Genomic DNA, 20,826 nt, shown 5'->3' on the forward strand with positions numbered 1-20,826 from the left:
GCTGTGCTCTGAACTACACTACCCACAATTCCGTCCGCGCGTCAACAGCAACAGCTAGGATGTTGCGATATCGCTGGCAGCCAAAGATTGCTGTGGTTGCAGAGATTAGGCTGCCGGGTTGAAACATCTGCCCTAACGGTTTGGTGGATGTCAAATTGTGTAGTTTCCTCATCTGCAGCTACAGTTGCGACGGACGGAGGCTGTAGTTCCCCGTCGACTCTGCGCTTGTTTGTGTTGATGAACGGCTGCATCGCGCTAATGCGCTAGCTTAGTAAAAAAAAAAAAAAAAAAATCACAGTTTTGATGTAAATGGGAGCGATTAAATAGCTCGACGGCAGCTATGTGCCATCTCGCGGCTGCTTCGCTTGACTGAGGATGGAAATATTTTTTAAGGTAACGTTATCTCACAAGTTACACGTCGGACACATCGCACTCGAAGACGTTATCTTCAGAGGATAACCTGGATAACCTTACGCGAAATGTCATAGCGCGTAAGTAGCTAGCACCCAGCTAGCTCGGCAACGGCTGGACGAGATGGAGAAGGACCTAATGTTAGCAGCAGCCGACCACGATCTGCTGGATGGATAGCTAAAGAAACACTTTAGCCTCCTGGGCGGTGGGATACTTCACTTACGTAACAGCTATAGTCGCAGCCGCTCCGGCTATCACCAACGGGCTCGTCGTTGGCGAGCGAATGGGAGATTCGCCACCAAAAATCCGGGTTGTCTCAACATCATAAGTGACGAAGGCACCGCTGCATGTTTTGAGACTCCAAATAGATTTACAATCTGACCTGCATCATCTATCAGTGCGTAGAAAACAAGCGCTCCATCTGTGTGTGTGTGGTTGTGTGTGTGTGACTGGAGTCATAAATACTCCCTGTCATTTGGACAACATGAGGAAGTTCTTCGATTCTCGTCGGGAGTTGGTGAGCTCCGGGCCCGGTTCTGGAGGGGGGGGCAGCAGCTCCGGGTCCAGTCATGCAGGCGGAAATTTCATTGGCAGAGCCTTCACAGTCGGACGGCACCAAGTCACCGTTGAGGAAATCATTGCTGAAGGTGAGACAGGGAGTTGCACATTTGTTTGTCTTTCCTCCATATATATATTCATGCTTATTTGTTTTTGTTTATTTATTTTTAAGTGGGAGTGTGATGTGTGTCCCGCAAGCCACATGCACGAGTCACGTGACTGAGCAGGGACGTTATGCCATCCCCACAGTAATTATGCAGCTTTGCATCTATGTATCTTGGATACGTGGATGCAAAGAAGAGGTCTCCTGCTCTAAACTGTGCCCTGACTAACACATTTAGCTGTTTTAGGATTCAGATGTGTGATTCAAGGAGATGAAGGCCTACCTGGTGCCAGACAGCATATATTCATATATATATTTATATATGAAGGGTTAGTTTGTAGTGCAAGCTGTAGATAACACATGATTGCTGGATTTCTCTATGCATAATGGAAGCAGACTTAGCCCCAAAGTCATTTTATTAATAATTTTCAACCTGGAAAGAAAATCTGTTATTCCTATATTTATACGCGTTTTAAATAAGTAAAGCAGTTTCTTTGAACGTCATGCAAGCCAAACGTGCCTGATGCGAGTATGGTATAAAGATAATATGAGACAATATTGCTGTGATGTACTTGCTTCTGGTAAAATACTCAGACATTCCTTAACTCTATTGACTTTTGATCGAACATGGGCTAATAATCCTATTAACCGCATAGGCTGTGGTAATTACGTCCCCTTAACAGTATTATTCGTATCGATGCAAACCCTCAGCCTACAACCTGCGCTCATGTTCATCTCTTGCAGATTTATAGTGCTACTGTCTGCCATGCAATACCGTTTCACTCATGTCAAGTTGAGGATGCAGCATAAACCACAATGCCTGCCTGAAATTGATGACTCTGTAACAACTAAACTCGGCAAAGTGAATTTGTGGTCTGAGCTATACCAGATGGTTAGGCCTCAATGTAGGCCTCTACGTAAACCCCGCAGCAATGGCATGACTAATACATAACGCTATAAGGCTGCTCCATTTGTTCCTGATCGTCTGTATTGATGTAAGGAGACAGATTGCAACAGTCATGGAAGTAATTGGGCGTAAAAATTAGTTTGTCCGCCGCATTTCCAAAATCACGATGCCCTGAGGAAACTTGTGAGGTGATGCTAGAATTTCACCTCTTGTCTTCTACATGTTTGCATTGATTGTAATTAAAACTGGTAATAATCTTGTAGTATCGACAGTTTAATTTTCTCTTTTTCCCCGCAGGCGGCTTTGCAATCGTGTTCCTCGTGCGAACAAATCAAGGTGTCCGTTGCGCCCTGAAGAGGATGTATGTCAACAATGAGCACGATCTGCAGGTGTGCAAATGCGAGATTCAAATAATGGTGAGTTGCTGAGATTCTGCTTGTTCACACACTGAGCTCATGTGATTTTTACTGTACGAAAGCAGCTACAAAACAAAAGTCAAATGCACATTGGGGCCTAAGACTTCCAATAAATCCACACATGCGAGTTCTCTATTCTGTCAGGAGTGACGAAGGGAACGTGCCGAGTACACATTCAGCCGACAGCAGGGATGTTTGGATGGTTGTGCTGTATTTATTCATCTGGTTCTTAGTGTGCTTTGTTTTTGTTTTCATAGTATTGTCTTGCATGTTCTGCTCGCCCCTTGAGATGTATTGTCCAAGGATTTATTTGTTCGAACACCAATCCTTAAGGACCATCGAGTTCATGATGAGATGTTATTTATTTTAAAGCATTCATCGTTCAGCTGTATTTAGTGTGTATAGACATGTACGTCATTGTAGCCTATCACCAAATCTTAAAGTGGTTATTACCTAGTTCTAAAGCATTTTTTTTGGAGCTGGACTCCTACATTCACTGGGTTCACACACAGTACTTCTTTTCTGTGTGAAGGACCACTCAGGAAGGAAGGAAGGAAGCAATGGATGGCCAAATTGCAAGAAAAGGCTGATTGTATAAACATTCAACACAGTTGCATACATTCATGCATACATTCATCACAACAAAGCTCATAGTTTTGCTTTTGAAACCAACACTAATGAACCCTAAAATCTGGCTTGTAGACGATGTCGGGTGCCATTCTTCTTCACTACATGACGTGTTTTCTTTACCTCTTACCCTTTCATTTACACACACACACACACACACACACACACACACACACACACACACACACACACACACACACACACACACATTTACAGACAGACAGACAGACAGACAGACAGACAGACAGACAGACAGACAGAGCTTCCCCTCAGGCACAGTACTTGACATGTTTTCATTACCTAATTGGTTCCTGATTTCAAATTTACAGCTCCCTCTGCAGGTGATGGCCTCAAACTACGTCACAAAACAATGACCAGATAGATTTAGGGTTCTGGTATTTTCATTTCTTATTTACATCTTTATAACAAATTATGGACATATTTCCTTCCTATTGCATTGTTTTTTTTCACAAATAATTGTATCACTGCTGTAGCATGTCGTTTGAATGATGAATTTAACGTAGAAAATCAAGTCATTATGAAATGCTCCACTGGTCCTGTTGTATGTCCACACTATGCAACAGTTTACCAATTGATGTGGTTTTTGGTATTCACTATATGTAGTGGTTTGTTAATGCTTCTGAATGGGCGTTTGTCTTCTTGCAGAAAGACCTTGTCGGCCACAAGAATATTGTTGGTTATCTGGACTCCAGTATCACAGCTATGGGATCAAGGGATGTATGGGAGGTCCTCATACTTATGGACTACTGCAAGGGTGAGTGCTGAAAGGGGAATGTGCTTTGGCAGCAGCCACACATGCTTTGATTACTGAAAGAATTTGAGTTTCGGTCGCTGTTTACAAATGATTTGAAAGATATCGATGTTTTAAAAGAATAACGCACACTCACGTTAAGGTTTTAATCAGAAACCTGTGAGTTAATTCGTTGTTTGTGCCGTCTGTATAACTGGATATGGTTTTGCAGGGGGGCAGGTGGTCAATTTGATGAATCAGAGGCTGCAGACCGGCTTCACTGAGGCCGAGGTGCTGCAGATCTTCTGCGACACCTGTGATGCCGTTTCTCGCCTGCACCAGCGCAAGACACCCATCATCCACAGAGACCTGAAGGTGACACATTTTGCCGTTTTTCCTCTGTGAAATGCTCAGCTCTGCAGCCCGTTCTGCGGATCACCATGCTGTGTGTTTGAGGAGCCATGATTGATATGTTTGTGGGAGTTGACGCCGTCTTTGATTATGGATAGCCCTAATTGGAGGGGAGAGGAGATAGTCAGTTGTCAAAAATAATACTTCAAATACCTTTCCATTTCTGCAGAGCGCAGTCAACTTCAGTGTGGTTGCCGCATTAATTTTAGGTCAATGTCACTAAGTAGATATGATTCATATGCAAACACACTTTTTTTTATTGGAGTGCAGATTTCTTGATTTACATCAACAAAATTAAAAAGTGTGTGTGTCAGTGTGTTGATGCATACTAAAAGGAGCATGCCAAGTTTGATAATGACTTGAATCTGGAAACTTAAATTTGGCCTCAATATTTATTTTCATCACTGTCTTAAGTGTCCATGTTGCAGGATGCAGAACAGGTCAATTACTGCACCACGTCCTCACAGGATCCTTTCATGTATAACTCATGTGTGAGTGTCGTATCTTTCATATCTACAGGTGGAGAACATCCTCCTTCATGACAAGGGTCATTATGTGCTGTGTGACTTTGGCAGCGCCACCAACAAGTTCCAGAGCCCACAGATTGAAGGGGTGGCCACCGTTGAGGAAGAGATCAAAAAGTTTGTGCCTTTTTTTTTTTTGTCAGTGCTCACTCCTTTTATTTACAGCTGCAAAGAGACTTCAGTTTTTCATTCATGAGCAGATTGTTGTCATTTTATATATTAATTGAATGTATCATCTCATCGTCTTATGGACTGCAGGGTTCTGCACGGTGTATGCAAATCAGTTGACTGTTACTAATGTTGCCCTGTTTTATTCTTAATAACTAATTCCTGCTTCCTTTCAGGTACACCACTTTATCATATCGAGCCCCCGAGATGGTGAATCTCTACAATAATAAGATTATCACCACAAAAGCAGATGTCTGGGTGAGTGAGGAGGACAGACTGCTCATTGGACAGTGACACATATTCAAAAATAGATAGATAGTGATTGTTTGTTATTAAAAAGAGAATTTGCTGGCTGAATACATGTTTTTTAACATGACAGCAGCTGGTATTTTAGAGAAGAAAGGGTTTTGCTGTGACTTTCTGCGTATTATTGATATTTGATATGAATCCTCTCCTCCGGGGTTTGTTTGTGTCGTGCCTGTGATTGTCTTCTCCAGGCGCTGGGCTGTTTGCTGTACAAAGTGTGCTTCTTCACTCTGCCCTTTGGTGAAAGCCAGGTGGCCATCTGTGATGGCAGCTTCACCATTCCAGACAACTCCCGCTACTCTTATGATCTTCACTGCCTCATTCGTTAGTCCTTCTTAAGCATCAAATTCACGTTTTCACAAAGGCTTGCTGCTGTGTGTGAATCCTTACTGACTCGGTTACACTTGTTTCTTCATGGTGTTTTTTTCAGGCTACATGCTGGAGCCAGACCCAGACAAGAGGCCAGATATCTACCAGGTGTCCTACTTTGCTTTTAAACTAGCTCAGCGGACCTGCCCTGTTCAGAATGTGAAGGTCAGTCTCACTCCGCGTTAAGATCAGATGACATATTTGGGAATGCTTGCCTTCCTCTCATCACAAATTGATTTTCATGTTGTATTCAGTAGAATCTGCAATGGGCCGTCTGCCTTCCAACCAGGGAGACAAATCTGCACTAATTCATCAGTTGCAAACAGTAGAAAATGCTTGTTATATTGTGATATTCTCCATTATTCCTGCCAACTGGAAGAAATTCAGTTTGCATTTTTCCTTCCATAATCCAGAATGCTCAAATTCCTTCTAAACTTCCTGAGCCAATCAAAGCGAGTGAGGCTGCTGCAGCAAAGAAGAGCCAGACTAAACCCAGGCAAGCGTGACCTGCTTTCATTGTCTCACTATTAAAGCTGAAGTCACACATTTTCAATTAGTTACAGTCAGTATTGATACTCATTAAATAAGAATGTTAACGCTATTTGCCATGATTAACAAGAGAGCCAACATGCTCCCTTTGTTGCCAGACTGACGGATCCAATTCCCACCACTGAAACCTCCATCACCCCTCGCCAGAGGCCCAAAGCAGCCCATACCCAGCCCGCGGCTGGCATCCTACCCATCCAGCCTGCTGCTCTCACCCCTCGCAAGCGAGCTAATCTCCCTGGTGGTGCAGCTCAGCCTGTGGGTATGTACAGCACTGCTTATTCTCCAATCCGTCATAGGAAAAAGAAACCTTTTAAATAAAGATTTGCATGGAGAAATGACTCCCTCTAATCCTTTTGTGCACCGTTATTGAATACCGCAACCCTCAACAGGAACAGATCGAGTATGCAGGTTACGACTCGAGCAAATTAAAGCAATCTAACCACAGCCCCAAAGTGATTATGTAATGGTTTCCTCCACACTCTGATACACTGCCTCAGTTGATAGCAGCCTTTGTACCTGTTATAAGCCACTTTGATGCCTATCAGCATTTAACAGATTATGACACTCTGATAAACCTGTTTCTGTTGCTTGATTTTTTGCGTTGTTGAGCGTCCGTATAAGTATTAAGATTAAAACCGTTTCCATGCTGTTGAGTAATTTGCAGAGTGTGCTTTTAACATCCCACAGGAGTCAGCTTAAACCTCTCTCAGCCAGCTGCAGCTCTGCAGTCACAGAAGGCACAGCCGTCAGTTCTGCCGCTCATCCAGTCGCAGAACAATTCGAGTCAGGCCGCGGCTCCACAGAAGCAGGTACAAAGACGGAAGCGGACATTTCAGTAAAACATGATGCATGTTTGGCTGTTTGTGTCAGGGTGGGGCGTGCATGTGTCTTCACATGAGTGCTGTTTGTTTAATCCATTTTGTAACGCTTGTAACCTTATGAGTGGCAACAGATTCTGTCATATATCCTTGTGTGACAGCCAGTGCAGCCAGCCGCCGCTACAGGAGCAGAGACTACAGCAGCAGCAGCAGTCGTGTCACCAGTGACCAAGGCTGATGTCCAACCGCAAGCACAGCCAGTAGTTCAGCAACAGACCACACCTCCCCCCGTGGTCGGCGCCACCTCCGTGCAGGCAGCTCAGACCCCGTCGAGCCCGGCTCCACCTCAACGCCCTGCCCGGCGCAAGCAGGTTCAGCAGCCGGCAGCTCCGCCTTCACCCAGCAAGCCGGCCTCTGGTCAGCCGCTTGTTCCTCAGCAGCAGCAGCAGATAAGTCCGCCATCAGCGGACTCTGCAGAGATCAGCATAAAAGCAGCTGAGACGGTAAGTGGCCTTCTGTTCTCCATCCAGCTTCTATTCTAAAATATATATATATATATAAAATATTGTAATAATGTTTACTATCCCTGTTACTTTCTAAATAATTTTGCTCCTTTTTGTGTTTCTTTGGTCTCAGTGAAGAGATGCTATGAGATACTGAATGGACTATGTCTTCATATCCTTGCTTTCCCTCCATGCCCCTTTTTGATCAGACTCCACCTGCTTCTCCAAAGACGGCTGAAGAACGAGGTCACCAACGCACACCGAGTGACGCCACGGCGAGCAGCGTCGCTGGAGCTCCAGTGAGTGACTCCTCGCTGCCGCCACAAGGAGCTAACGGAGACGCCGCCCTCAATCAGTAAGTTGCACCCGTACAGAAATAACCCTGAAGAATAGTTCAAATTGAAGTCATATGTTTGTGTTATTTATTATATTTTGTGTGTGTGTGTGTGTGTGTTTTTTTTACCCCTAGATCAATTACATCTCAACCAATCACCATCCAGCTCGTTGAGCTTGGTGATGCAGGCCAGGACCAAAACAAAGGTGGATCCATCGCGTCCGGCGATGCCACCAACACCTCCACCCAGCCTGCATGGAACCCTTTTGATGATGACAACTTTTCCAACCTCTCTGCAGAGGAATTCAAAACTGAGGACAAAAAGCCTTCTGGTACTACCATTAGTACTTCTGTGTGTAGTACTATGTGGATATGCATAGTATTTTTAATCTGTTCTAACTTTGAGTTTCCTTTTTTCAGACCTAGCCTCAGAAATTGAGACACCAACCTCTGAGGACTTGATACCGGGCCTGCAGGCCTCAGCTGTGGATAATACACCCCAAGATACTGGTATGGCACATTCTTATCCTTTAGGTCATTTACAGAATCTGTGTTTTTCTTCTTTTCTTGCTTCTGAAACTCTAAAGTCCTTTTTGCAACGTCATCAGATGTCTCCACAAACACATTTCAATCTGACATAACTTTTGCTTTTTTTTAAGCTTGTGCTTCACAGCACTGCACGCTTGAGGTAGATTTACGATAAAGATATCTCGATACGTTGTTCCCCGCCTCGATGCCTCATTGTTGTACTGATGCAACATAATGCATCGCACTGTATGAGTCTCAAGGAATATAATGCAAACCTGTTAATGCACCTGACCCATCAATCTAATTGCTCTAAGAAGCTTTTTAAACAGCGAGCTGCCAATGTGCATCACACAGATACAATTAAGGGTTTAGTCTGAATGAAGGAAAGGCCAACGTTTAAATGGCATTACTCGAATGATGTTGATGTAAAAAGTAGTACTGCTGTTGTACTTAGCAAATGCAGCCACTGATTTTATTTTAATGTTTCTTTAAATGAGAGAGAGAACAGTTTAATAATTGATTTGCTGATATACTGTATCAGGTAGCACTGTAGCTTCATCTCACACAGTCTCATGATGTTTCACTTCTTCCTGCCGTGTATTTTTAGGCTTTGTAATGTAAATCTTTGCTGTAAAACACTGCTTCTGTGTCCTAGTTGAAAGACCATCGAGCCTTCTTGATGTAGATTCAGGAGCCTCGCTGTTGATCGTCCCGGATCCTTTCGGTATCCTTGAACTGTCGGATGCACCAGGTAAATATGTGGATCCATAACAAATATGCCTTTTTGTTTTTCTCAGCTGCGGTCAAATTTATAGTGTCCACAAGTATTCGTTTGGGTTATTTCACTAATCTTACATCTTCAATACCTGTAAAAGCATGTGCAGATTGTCAAAATTTACCCTTATTAAAATGAATTAATAATAAAAAATGGTATGGATGTACATGATCTAAACATTAGGTACATGATCAGCAGCATCTTATTTTTTGTGTCTGTGTGTGTCTTTTAGCCCGTAGCCATCAGTCTGTCTGCTATGATGTTTGTATTTTTCTTTGGACCTTTTACAGTTTTTGCTACAGCTGATATTGTTATTGCACATTGCTCAAGTATGTCTCCTTTATTGTCTCTTAATTCTGTCTTTGCCCTCAGAGAAGCTTATTGAAGGACTCAAATCTCCAGACACATCTTCACTGATGCTTCCCGACCTCTTGTCATTGTCTGATCCCTTTGGTGGCTCTGTGGAAGAGTCTGCAAAAGGTGTGTGTGTATGTGTGTGTGTGTGTGCTCCTAAAAGGTCAAATTGTATAGCTTTGTAAATAGTCAAAATAACATAAGAGGGTGAGGGCATGTTGCTTAGAATCGTCGTAGATTGTAGCCATGTGTCCTTGTCCTTGTTGTACTTGAACTAAACTTCACCCTCTACTCCGTCTGCCTTTGGCTTCTGCTGTCCCGCCTCAGTCCCTCTCACCACAGACGAGTCCCTCCTGGGCTGCTCTCTGATCTCTGGTCCGTCCGCCCCTCCGGCAGTGAGCAGCGCCGCCTCCTCCGTCTCTTCTGCTCCCACCTCCGCTGCCTCTGCTTTGGATGATTTCAGTCTGTTGTCTGGGGACTGTGCACAGCCTATAGCAGGTATGCTGTAAGAATCTAACGACTGCTTTTATGTAGGATGTCTTCACCCCACTTAGCTCTTGAAGGCCCTTGTATGGAATAGAAATAGTCCTGAGATTTAGGACAGCTCTGTTGAAGGGATCTTGATTTTTCTTTAATAAGTATTTCAATCAATGGGGCGTCTGAGCTGCAACAATATAAAGAAATCCTTTAGCAGGAAAGCTAAGGTGGGTTGTTTTCTCTCTGTGGCTCTTGTGTTGTGTAGCAGGCAGGCTGTCTCCTCTGTCCGACAGAACACTGATGTTACTGCTTTATGCAAAGATTTAATTGTTCTGTATAGAAACAAGGTTTTCATTGACATATACCGAACGGTATTCTGATGAATCGGAGCTATTGTCAACACTAGAGGGCAGAAAAAACAAAACAAACTCCAAGCATAGAGCCTTCATAAACAACATCAACTTACAAACTTCTTACGCTGTTGATTGGCACAGTACAATCTAACATTACTGACATTTTGTGCAGCAATTTAAACCTTTTCCACCACTGGCCGTCAGCAGAAGCATATTTAGGATCTTAACAAATTCATCTTAATACTTATTACCGTTTTGACATTAAAGGAAATGAAATGAAATTCAAAACTTCTATCCACTATAATCGTTTTCCCGTGTACAATAAATTGATGGATCTGCTTAAATAGCATCTGATTCCCATTAATAATAGAAATGTATTTTTTAATTGTGCACACATGTCCCAAATTAAGAGCTCCACAGCTGTGGTTTATTTGCTGGTTCTTGGCTAATGAAAGAAGGCATTGGACTGTCGTTGACGGTGCCAACTCTGAATCACAGCCTGACTGTGTGCACCAGCTGCATGAACCCAATTACTGCTGATCTCGCCGCAAAATATCTCCTCTAACTTCGTACCAGTGGAGAGCTTCCGGTGTGTTTTTGCATTAACTGCTGAAGTATCATGGTGATGTGTGGATGATGCATCTACGCTACAGTGCTCTAATGAAAAGAATCATCTTTGTTATCATCTGTTTTCCTAATCTTCCATCAACAACCCACCTTTCTTTCATCCTCTGCAGACTCGTCTCTCCTGATCTCAGACTTTGAGCCCCAGCAGGCCACCGCGGAGGCGGGCACAGAGGACGAGTTTGATCCTATTCCCGTCACGGGCCGCAAGAATTCCCAAGGTAAGTCCTTCCATCCTCCACACTGAAGAACACGTGGGTCTCTGGGATTAGATGCAGTGATTGGCTCTCTATTGGGTTTCCCTCGGTTGCATGCTGATTTCCGAAGTAATAACTGAAATAATCAAACGTACTGATAACAGGATCAGGTGTGTGCACGATTTTTGCATCCTCAGAATGTTTTAAAAACCAGTAGAGGTAAATGGGTAAACTCTGCCCTCTTCTTTCTCTCTCTCTCTCTGGCTCTCCCTCTCTCTCTGGACCTTTCTCCCCCTCCTGGACTGCTCTGTTTGCTTATTGTATCTGTTCGCTTCTTTGCCCCCCCCCCCCCTCCCTCTGTTTGCCTGTATTCGTCTCCTCCCCCGCCTCCCCTCCTTGTCTCTCCGGCCAGTTTCAGGAGGCCACTCGCGCAGTAACAGTGGCGGCTCTGAATCCAGCCTGCCCAGCTTGACCCGCTCCCTACTGCTGGTGGACCAGCTCATCGACTTGTAGGCGGCTCCCCCCCCCTCGTAGAAGCTGTAACACTGGATTATAGACTGGCATAGCATAACGGCAATCAACACTGTTGTCATAGCTAGCTTCCTGCACCCCCCCAACCCCCCAGCTGTCATCTCCACTCTAGTTCCTGCAGTAGAAACGTCCTCCGCCTCTCACTGCTTCTTCATACCTGTCTTCTCCGCTGTATCAATTGCATCATCTGGCTTGTATTCACCTCTCACCTTTCACCCTCTCACTCACATTTTCTCTTCGTTGTACACATCACGTGTTGTCCATCCGTTTAAAGAGTGGCCCCGCACACTAACATCGTCATTTCTGAACATTAACCATGATATCTTTCTGTCCATCAGGATATATTCTTGCTATCTAGTTTGTTTGAGCAATATTGCATAATGTCTAATAGCAAACAATAGAAGATCATTGTTGTAATGTGCAATAGGCATAGTTATAAGTGGCTGTAGTTATTATCGTGCACAAGTGAAATTGTCGTTGTTTGCCTTTTTTAAATTCTCCTCCCCAGATTTATTTGCACATTTTAAAGTAGACACCGTGGGCAAAGCTAAATGAGCTAAATGAGCAAAATTTTGTTCAAACGAGGTCAGTTTATGTCTTCTATAAAAGGGAAACTTAGTCGTGTAGCCTGATTTGCACAGTAGCATATAAGTTACCTCTTTCAGGGCTGTTGGATGGAATAATGTTCACATTTTAAAACTTAATAGATTAGACTGAAAATTACAACAAACAATACAACTATAATCACCGTACTGTGGTTATGGTTGTTGTGATGAAGAGAAGAGCAGGAAACTAAGCGTTTCCCCGATTAGACTAACCAGTGAAGTGCCATAAAAGAATCTGTGTATAAACTGCGGAGCAGTGGAGGAAGTGTATCAGCTCAACTCTATAAATATAACAGACAAACTGTTCTTTTCAAATGAGGAGCCGTTCTCATTTGCTATGACTTTGATCTTATTTTTCATTTTATCCTCCAGGAAGTCAATAGGTTGTTTTTGGAATTAACTGACAAGTCGGTGTCATTTAACAGTGTTTATAGCGGTGTGCCATATCAGTAGAAAATGCATGAAATCACGATAATAATTTGAATAATAAGCAGTAATAGTAAATAGTAGAAATATAGTAGTTTTTATCTAGAGACTCATGAATATTCAGGTAATTCTTGGCACTAACGGAAACAATCCAATATGGCATTTTAAAAATGATTTCCACTCACTAGCACTTTTTTTTTTTTGTTAAGATATCAACACAAGCATTCATTCCGCATTGTGCAATCCTTCCTACATTCCTGCCGTTTGTTCACTCCTAATTTATGTAAATAGATATCTGCGACCCCTGCAGCCTCTTATCCAGACCATAGAATTGGTTATTCTTCCCGTGTATATATTAAGTCATTGTCATAAAGCTTTACTTGTGGAAAACATATTGCTTTACTTGTGAAATCTATCATATATATATATATATATATATATATATATATATATATATGAATGATAGATATATATGAACTGAAAATGACATTGTTTTCCTGTTAATAAATGTTAATATGAATAGAGTGTTAGAGAATGAATGTAAGAAATAAATATTAGTCTATAATAATAATAATAAAAAAAATATCTATGATTCTGACACCATAATCACTGAATAATGTTGAAGAATACTCTATATAAATATTTCATTCCTGTCTGTGGAATTGTATGTTGAGAAGGTCTTTTTTTTCTTGGTTATATCTACTCAGTTATTGTCAGTAAATTAAAATGCTCGTCTTTGTTCAACCTGGAGATTAGGCTCAATCCCTACAATGTCTTATTGCACCTCCTTTACCTTTGTGAAAAAGTGAGCCTGTGTTCTATTTGTTGACATACATGATGAAGGATTATATTTTTATTCAAAACGGTTGACGTTTTTTTCTGGAAAGTGGGAGCTTAACCTTGACTCTTATGTCCTGTTTCATTGCTAAACTAGACCTTTTTTTTTTTTTTCCTTTTTCTGAAAATTGTGCTTCGTAAAGTTTTTGTTTTGCTTTACCGGCTTCAGTGATCACAGGATTCATATCAAAAAGCATGGCAGTGTTGTTGAATGTTATGTTCATGTGTGTTGGTATACAGTGTTATGATAAGTATGTATGTGTGTGTGTGTGTGCGTGTGTATGTGTGTGTGTGTGTATGTATGTGTGTGTGTGTGTGTGTGAATTGTTGGATGTGTTTTCCAGCCTTCTTGCGTTGTTGTTTGCTGCAAACATGGCGACGGTCATGTTGTCATTAAAAACTCTTCTGAAAGCACAGTGCCCCCCCCCTAAATTCTCTCAGGAAGTCAGAGCCACATCTGAGAGTTGGATACCTATTGGCCACTGCTCCCCAGTCTCACTGTCTCACTGTAAGACAAATAGTCCGATAGATTCATGTGTGAGGGGCTCTGTGAAGTGTGAAACGGTCGACTCTGCCCGTCTTAGTGGAGATACAACACAGCATTAAATCAGCCGTCCAGGTTATGAAAACATCAGTAATCAGCAATAGAAATGTTTCTGTAGAATCAAACTAAATGATCTGGCTTCCCACAATGAGAACAGTGGGAGGCTACCTCCATCTCTTTTTTTTCTTTTTTTAGAAAGTGATTGATTTTGTGAGATCTACATAAAATAGTCCCTTCTGGAGTTGACATTTAAAAGAAATAATCTGGATTTATTGGGGTTTAACAAGAAATATTGTGGTTTGATGCTGGCATAGTGAACAAATCCTCATAGATTTCCACACGCTAGGTAGATATATTACTGTTGCATACATGTGATTGTATGTAGTTACCTGACTGACTGAGTGAAGTCCAGCAGTATAAAATAAAACCCCTCAAAACTGAATGTTCAAATTCGGAATCTGAGATTGGCTGAAAAGCATATGCACGTGTTTCATTATAAAAGGTCAAAATAATGCATCGAAACCTTTTTTTTCTGTCCTATTTCAGTGTAATTCATTAACCCCCCAAGATGGAGAGTATTTTGAGTAAAACTCCTGATTTATCTTTTTTCTTTTAAATAAATCTGCGAAAACTTCAAGGAGTGGCCGGTTTCAAAGCAACAGTCTCCTCGGTGTGTTTACACACTACTGCATGTGCAACTGAAGGCTTATGTTGTTTTCATCATCCTCTTTACGACCCCCTCCTCTGAGCAACAGTCATGTGCAGTTAACTGTTTGAACCTATGCAACTCCCGAGCTTTCTCCCTGTAGCCGCCAGTGTGCTGTTGTAATCGGTTAAAGCCAAGCAGATAGTGAGACTAGTCCTTGGTGTGAAACAGAAGCCCCTTGTTTTCTCTATTGTTTTGCCAAACATGAAATCATGTGAATTATCTGATACTATTGAGTGTTTCGAGACACCTCTCGTCTTTATGGCCCAAACCCACGTCAGAGCTGTGTTATCGTGTGCTCCTTCTATTTTTGTGAAATAATTAAAGAATTATAAAGGGATGGCAAATAAAATACAAATGTGAATGTCCACGTGTTGAGTATTGATTATAAGATTTTCTTTTGTTCAGAATATTGGTTGATGTAGCTCAACAAAAGTACACGATCCGGTATAAAGCACCAAATTACTGGGTTCAAAATGTCACTATTTCGCACGGTGTGCTTCCGTGTTTTGGGGAGTGGCCTACGACTGTATAGACGACGTTAAAGCTTTTTATGGTTTCAGAGAGAGCTGTTTGCAGTCTGCACAAATCCTGATTTAGTCAGGCTGAAAATGATACAAATCTGGGTAGAATTAGAAAAAAGTGATCCAATCGAAATTTCCAACCAAACTGACGGTGGTGAAGTTGAATTGTGGGTAATGTAGGTCCCAACGAAGAAGACAGTACTCCTGGTTCTGCCTGCATCAACTTTTATACCTTTTTTTTGACGATGTTAAAGGAGTGCGGGGATACATTAAATTCTTCTCATCAGACTTGTGTGTAAAGATATCTGCATGAAGCACTTTGGGTGAGATATTAAGTGGTTAAATTATCAGTTTTTTTGTTATTTGAAGTATAACATTATAGGGGAGATTTAATTGTGTGATGCACTAATGGAATTCTTACTCTGATAGCAGGTTATTTCTACTCAGGTAAGACCTTCATGCCCCATTAAAATGTCAATCCACTTTTTTACGTATTTGTGCCAATGGCCTTACCTTTTCTGGAGCCCAACAGACAAATCCAGTATTATTGGCCAATACTATTTGTTGTTTATCTCCAGAGGGCTCCGACAAGTTTGCTTGTCAACCATAAAATGTCCCACTCGGTACATATCTCGGTCACAACTTTCAAAAGGTCTTCATCACAAATGTGTTAATGGTGTGTCGAGGTAAAAATAACATTGACAGATACATCGCTGGACATCTGAAATATCTATCAGGTCCAGGCTATTTATGGTATTTTATTATTATTATTATGTTATTGGTTTCGATCTACTTGAGAAAGATATAGAATACAACTTTAGTGCAGTAAACATGTATCATATAGAACAGTTACGGAAATCTAGATGTAAAGAAAAATTACATCCCTTAACAATAATATCTGAGGTCAATATCATGATCAGATGGAAAAATATAACATTTTATATAATATGCAAGAGAGTCGGAGGTCAGCAAAGCTTTCGTGTATCTTCATATCTGAACCTTCTCCCATCTTTTCCACATACAGACCTGCAGAGGGAGCTCAACAGTAATGTACTTCCAGCTGCTCAGGCCGTGGCTACCGTGCTGCTCACTGAGGACGATCAAAGGCTGACGATCCAGCAGGAGACTGCTGCATGTGTCTATAATAAAGACGTGTCGCCATCAGATGAGAGGAGCATACAACACTATACGATACCAGCTACTACCACCTGCCTGCCCTTTATGCCCCTCAACCAAGTACCCCAGTTCCAGCCCCCAAACAGCCCAGGGTCCTCCGATGTCTTCCAGCTGGCCCCTTTTAAAACGCCAGGAAAGGAAAGCAAGATGGCATTCAGCAGCTCGTCCTTTTCTACATCTCATAAACCTGCTGAGACGTCGGATGTTTTCCTCCAGGCGCCGTTTGGAAAGAGGCAGGGAAGCACCAAACGCGATCCTGCTAACACTCACATATTTGAGTCTGGTCCACAGCAGATTCAAACCAGCAGACGGTGTCACCTGGTCCCCCTATCATCTGCTCCCGGTCCTCAGGCGCTCGGTATTCGGGCCCCACTGCTGCACACGGAGGCGCCTCTGCCCCAGCAGCCGGTGGCGGTGCACCGGGTCGTCTCCAGGATTGGTCAGCAGGCGGCGGTGGGTTCAGTAGCCGTGGGGCCTCTGCATTCCTGGAGCATCGGGGGAAGACCTCTGGATGACCCCTTCACTGCAGCACCTTTCCAGCCGAGATGCTCTCAGGGGAAACCTTGATTGTATAATCATCTTCGAAAATCTGCCAAGCGAGTGCTTTTTTTCTGTGAGCCAAATTGGAGATGAGTCACATTATTGCCCAAATTTCTAACGTAGTTCAACTCTTTTGTTCTATTGTTACTGCAGTATTAAAACGAGCAAATGACCCTCTTACCAGTTATGTACTTGCTTAAACGTAATGTTCTACCTCAGTCATGTGATTTCCTTCCTTTACAAACCATGTGGACTTGGACTGAGACGTAAAGATGAACTTGAAGGATTGATCGTGGACTCGATTTATGAATTTATAGGATATCAAAAAGGGTTTTGTTAAAGGCCCAATCCATCATTTTGACCATCTAAATAACAAGTCAAAAATATTTAGGGTTTGATTGAGTCTTTGCTGTTATAATAACAGCATCAGATAAAAATAGTTTAGAGATTAATTCGTTGTATTCATGTCGAATCAAACATGTCAATTGATTTGGCAGTGGCTGCAGGTTCTGAACCTTTCTAGTTGTTTACATTTAGATTATGGATTGCGCCTTTTAACACCAGTGATATTATTTTTTCCAAAATGGCTGCAGGCCTCTGGTCAGTATTCAGCTTAAATGCTGCAAAAGAGTCTCAACTTTCTGCTGCATGCCAAAGAAGTGTATTTTTTTTCATAAAGCTGAAGGACGAATATATTCATGCAATTTCTTTCATATTAAGGAGTGAAAGTACTGTAAACTCGTTATAGAGATTTTCAGAAAAGACGTGCAAATGGCTTGTCACTATACAGCTGTACTGGAACCAGTATGATGTTACGGTTTGGAGGGCTTTTATGATTTCCAGCTCAATTTACCTGCTCAATAGCTGTTTGCAGTTTGATGCTGCCATTTTCCAACAGACTGCTCCAGCGTTCATTGACTTAGAGAGATTTCTAACCTACTCATGTGGTTTCTCTTTCGTGTTGATATTTGCAATGAAATACATCACGTCTGTGGTTTGAATTCACTCATGATTTACAGCATGAGGTGACGGGTTAGAAGGAATTCTCAAGAAAAAAAAGCATAATCTCTGACTTTTTAGAAAGTAGAAACTCTTGAAGTGATAAGATTTTGAATAATGCTTCAAATTTTGCTTTTTGTAAACCTTGCTGCCTTGCCATGCTAACAGCATTAGCATATTTTATATTACCTGGCTATTAATACTGGAGGTCAGGAACTGTTGTCAGTGAGAATTAAACAGATTTTGTTAAAGGTTTGTTGACACTGTAGATAATTTCCTGCACTTACAAAGGCTACAACATAATGGAGTTGATGTTAGCATAATGTAACTGGTTCAGGAACTACCTTTCAGAGAGACAATAATCGGTTGAACTAGGAAGCTACAATTTTATCAGTAACAAAAGGCATTCCACAGGGCTCAATTTTGGGTCCAGTCCTTTTCACTATTAACATCAATAATATTGTTTCATCTTTGGTAAAATCTCATGCCCATCTGTATGCAGATGACACAGTGCTGTATTATGTTGCTCATTCTGTTCATATGGCAATTGAAACCCTTACATCCTCTTCAACTCATCAATCTCTAGACTCTGTCTCTCAGTCCGCCTTGAGATTTATACCCGCTAATGTCTATAAGGCCCTGGTTGGAAAACTACCAGCTAACCTTACAGAACTACTTTGTCATTCAGAGGGACATTATCAGACTCTTTATGCTGACTGGCTTTTACTGCATGTTCCACGAGCTGGGTCTGAACATGGAAAAACTGCTTTTAGTTGTAGTGCAGCTGACTCGTGGAACAAAATACGACACTTTCTTCAAATCAACTCACTTGTGCCTTTTTGACATTTTAGAAACCGATTTTGGACCGCCAAACTGGAAATTTCTTTACATAGTTGTATTACTTGTGCATTCTGGTTGTCCTGATCTCTTTATCAAATTGTTTTTCCATTTCGGAAAGTTTTAGTGCCTGTCTATGTTCTTATGATAGTGTCGCTTCCTTTTCTGTGTTGTTTTCTTCGTCTTTGTAACTCGATGTCATTGTAACTGAGGGCTGCCCCTCAATGATCTCTCGAGTATAAATAAAGGTTGAATGAATGAATGTTGCCCTGTTGTCCCTGTATCTGAGGCAGGGAGGCCAAAGGGATAGTCTTTCCAGGAAGGTCTTTTTTTTTTTTACAAGATTGTACAGATAAAATAGGTAAAATGGAAATAATCATAAACACGAGTGTCTGCTTTCCCTGAGTAATTTCATGTCAGGTTGAGCCACCAATAATCCAGCACTAAATTTTTATATCTTAAACCTCTGTCTGGTCGAGGGAGAAAAAGGTACGTTGAGTTTGTGTGAAAGATGTGCAATCTGTTTTTTTTCTGTCGGGTGAGTTTAGATTTAGGAGCGAAAGAGATAAAGCGTTTACGGAAAAAAGAGGAGAGCGAACCAGGTCATGAGCCGATTTCATCTGCGTAAACATGTCAGCATTTGTATACGTAAATGGAAATAGATAAGTCTGAGGCTTTCCTGCAAATTAGTTCAGGGCTGTGTGAGCCACACCGTGAAGTCATTTAACCGTGGAGCTGATTGGTGTTGTGACGACGGTGATTGCCGTCCGTTTGTGCAGCCAAGGTAGACTGATGCCACTGGCCAAGTTGAGGCCACGGCTCATCATGTTTCCTCATGTGCTGTTGGTTTATTTTCTGATGTCACAAATGGCACTACAAACAAAGGGTGATTTGATTTATATGGTTTATTGAGAATGTTTTGTTGTCCTTTGGGGAAAAGAGAATTTATTATGTTCGATGGTCGACCAAGCTGGAAACAGGAATATAAATAAACCACAAAAAACAACTTTAAGTGGCCCCAAAGGGCTTAACTTGACCCGTCTTTATGCTCCAGGTACTTACGCTCTTCAACAGGAAGGTCAAACATTTTGTTGACTTCAGCTCTCTCTTCGCTGCTCGCAGGTGGAGTTGCTAAAGTGTTAAATACCTCTTCCATATCATGGCATCCTAGTAGAATTTAGATTTAATTGTCTGCCTTGAATCCCGCTGCCTCGGCTTCTGGCAGTTTTCTCAGACACGCCTCCATGAGCTCACAGCCCACAGGACCGTCCGTCTGCATACATCTGTGAAAGCGTTTACAAATGGAGGAAAAAAAACTACAAGGATAACACATGGAAAAGATACATTTGCACTTATTTTAGTAGATCTAAAGTAGGAATAAAGCTCCATTGGCTTTTTGCATAATCTCTAAGAAAATTAATTAAAAGAGTCTTGACACATCTTCCCCCAAATGGAAACTATTTACTTAAAAACTGTTGAGTTAGAAATAAAGTAAATAAGTTGATCATTGTTCATCCTTCTGTTAATCCAGCCTGCGTGCACTTTTCCTGCAGTGGCAGCCAGGAAAGCAGAGCAGCGCAGATGTGCTTTTCCCAGCAAATTCTTCCAGTTTTTCCATAAGCATCTAGCGGCGACCAGAATATCCTTTATATGGAGACATCTGGGGGCATCTTTACAAGGTGTAAGAACATCTCAACCGCAGTTCAACTCCTCTTGAACACCCCCCCACCCCCCCATTTTTTTTTTCTTTTTCTGAAAGCACTTAAGAAATAAAAGATAACTTACAATTCGTAAAAATCCCCTTTGGAATGTATTCAATTGAAAATGGTGTAAAATCTGGGCCCAGGAGACAGTTTGACTTGTCAAAGCAGGAAAAACAGAGGTATATTTAAGTGTGATAGTGAGCCAGCATCTTATATCTATTTATTAAAGCCGATTATCCGTATGTTTTTGTGATGAATGGTACAGTATGGGATCTATTGGCATTAGTGGAATATAATATTAGGTATGTTTTCTTTGGTGTATCATCACCTGGATC

The 20,826-nt window shown here is 41.8% G+C and overlaps 1 protein-coding gene across 2 annotated transcripts; it reads left to right on the top strand.

Annotated features, from left to right (window-relative positions):
• The first annotated feature begins 35 nt into the window (after window positions 1–35).
• On the top strand, window positions 36–19,050 carry aak1b (AP2 associated kinase 1b). 2 transcript variants are annotated; one of them, XM_084036034.1, is made up of 20 exons: window positions 36–1,058; window positions 2,277–2,395; window positions 3,689–3,797; window positions 4,006–4,148; window positions 4,704–4,825; window positions 5,053–5,134; window positions 5,374–5,506; window positions 5,613–5,716; window positions 5,965–6,047; window positions 6,199–6,359; window positions 6,788–6,909; window positions 7,080–7,421; window positions 7,631–7,776; window positions 7,891–8,087; window positions 8,176–8,265; window positions 8,939–9,034; window positions 9,431–9,538; window positions 9,740–9,910; window positions 10,980–11,087; window positions 16,261–19,050. In XM_084036034.1, exons 1-20 carry the CDS (start codon window positions 896–898, stop codon window positions 16,977–16,979), a joined length of 3,318 nt encoding a protein of 1,105 aa, XP_083892160.1. In that variant the 5' UTR covers window positions 36–895; the 3' UTR covers window positions 16,980–19,050. The 2 variants fall into 2 exon arrangements, with proteins under 2 accessions (XP_083892160.1, XP_083892161.1); XM_084036035.1 differs by lacking the exon at window positions 16,261–19,050 and adding an exon at window positions 11,476–15,080 and having other exon boundaries at window positions 44–1,058.
• Window positions 19,051–20,826: the final 1,776 nt, after the last annotated feature.

Source organism: Eutrigla gurnardus (assembly GCF_963514095.1).
Source record: "Eutrigla gurnardus genome assembly, chromosome: 19".
Taxonomy (NCBI): domain Eukaryota; kingdom Metazoa; phylum Chordata; class Actinopteri; order Perciformes; family Triglidae; genus Eutrigla; species Eutrigla gurnardus.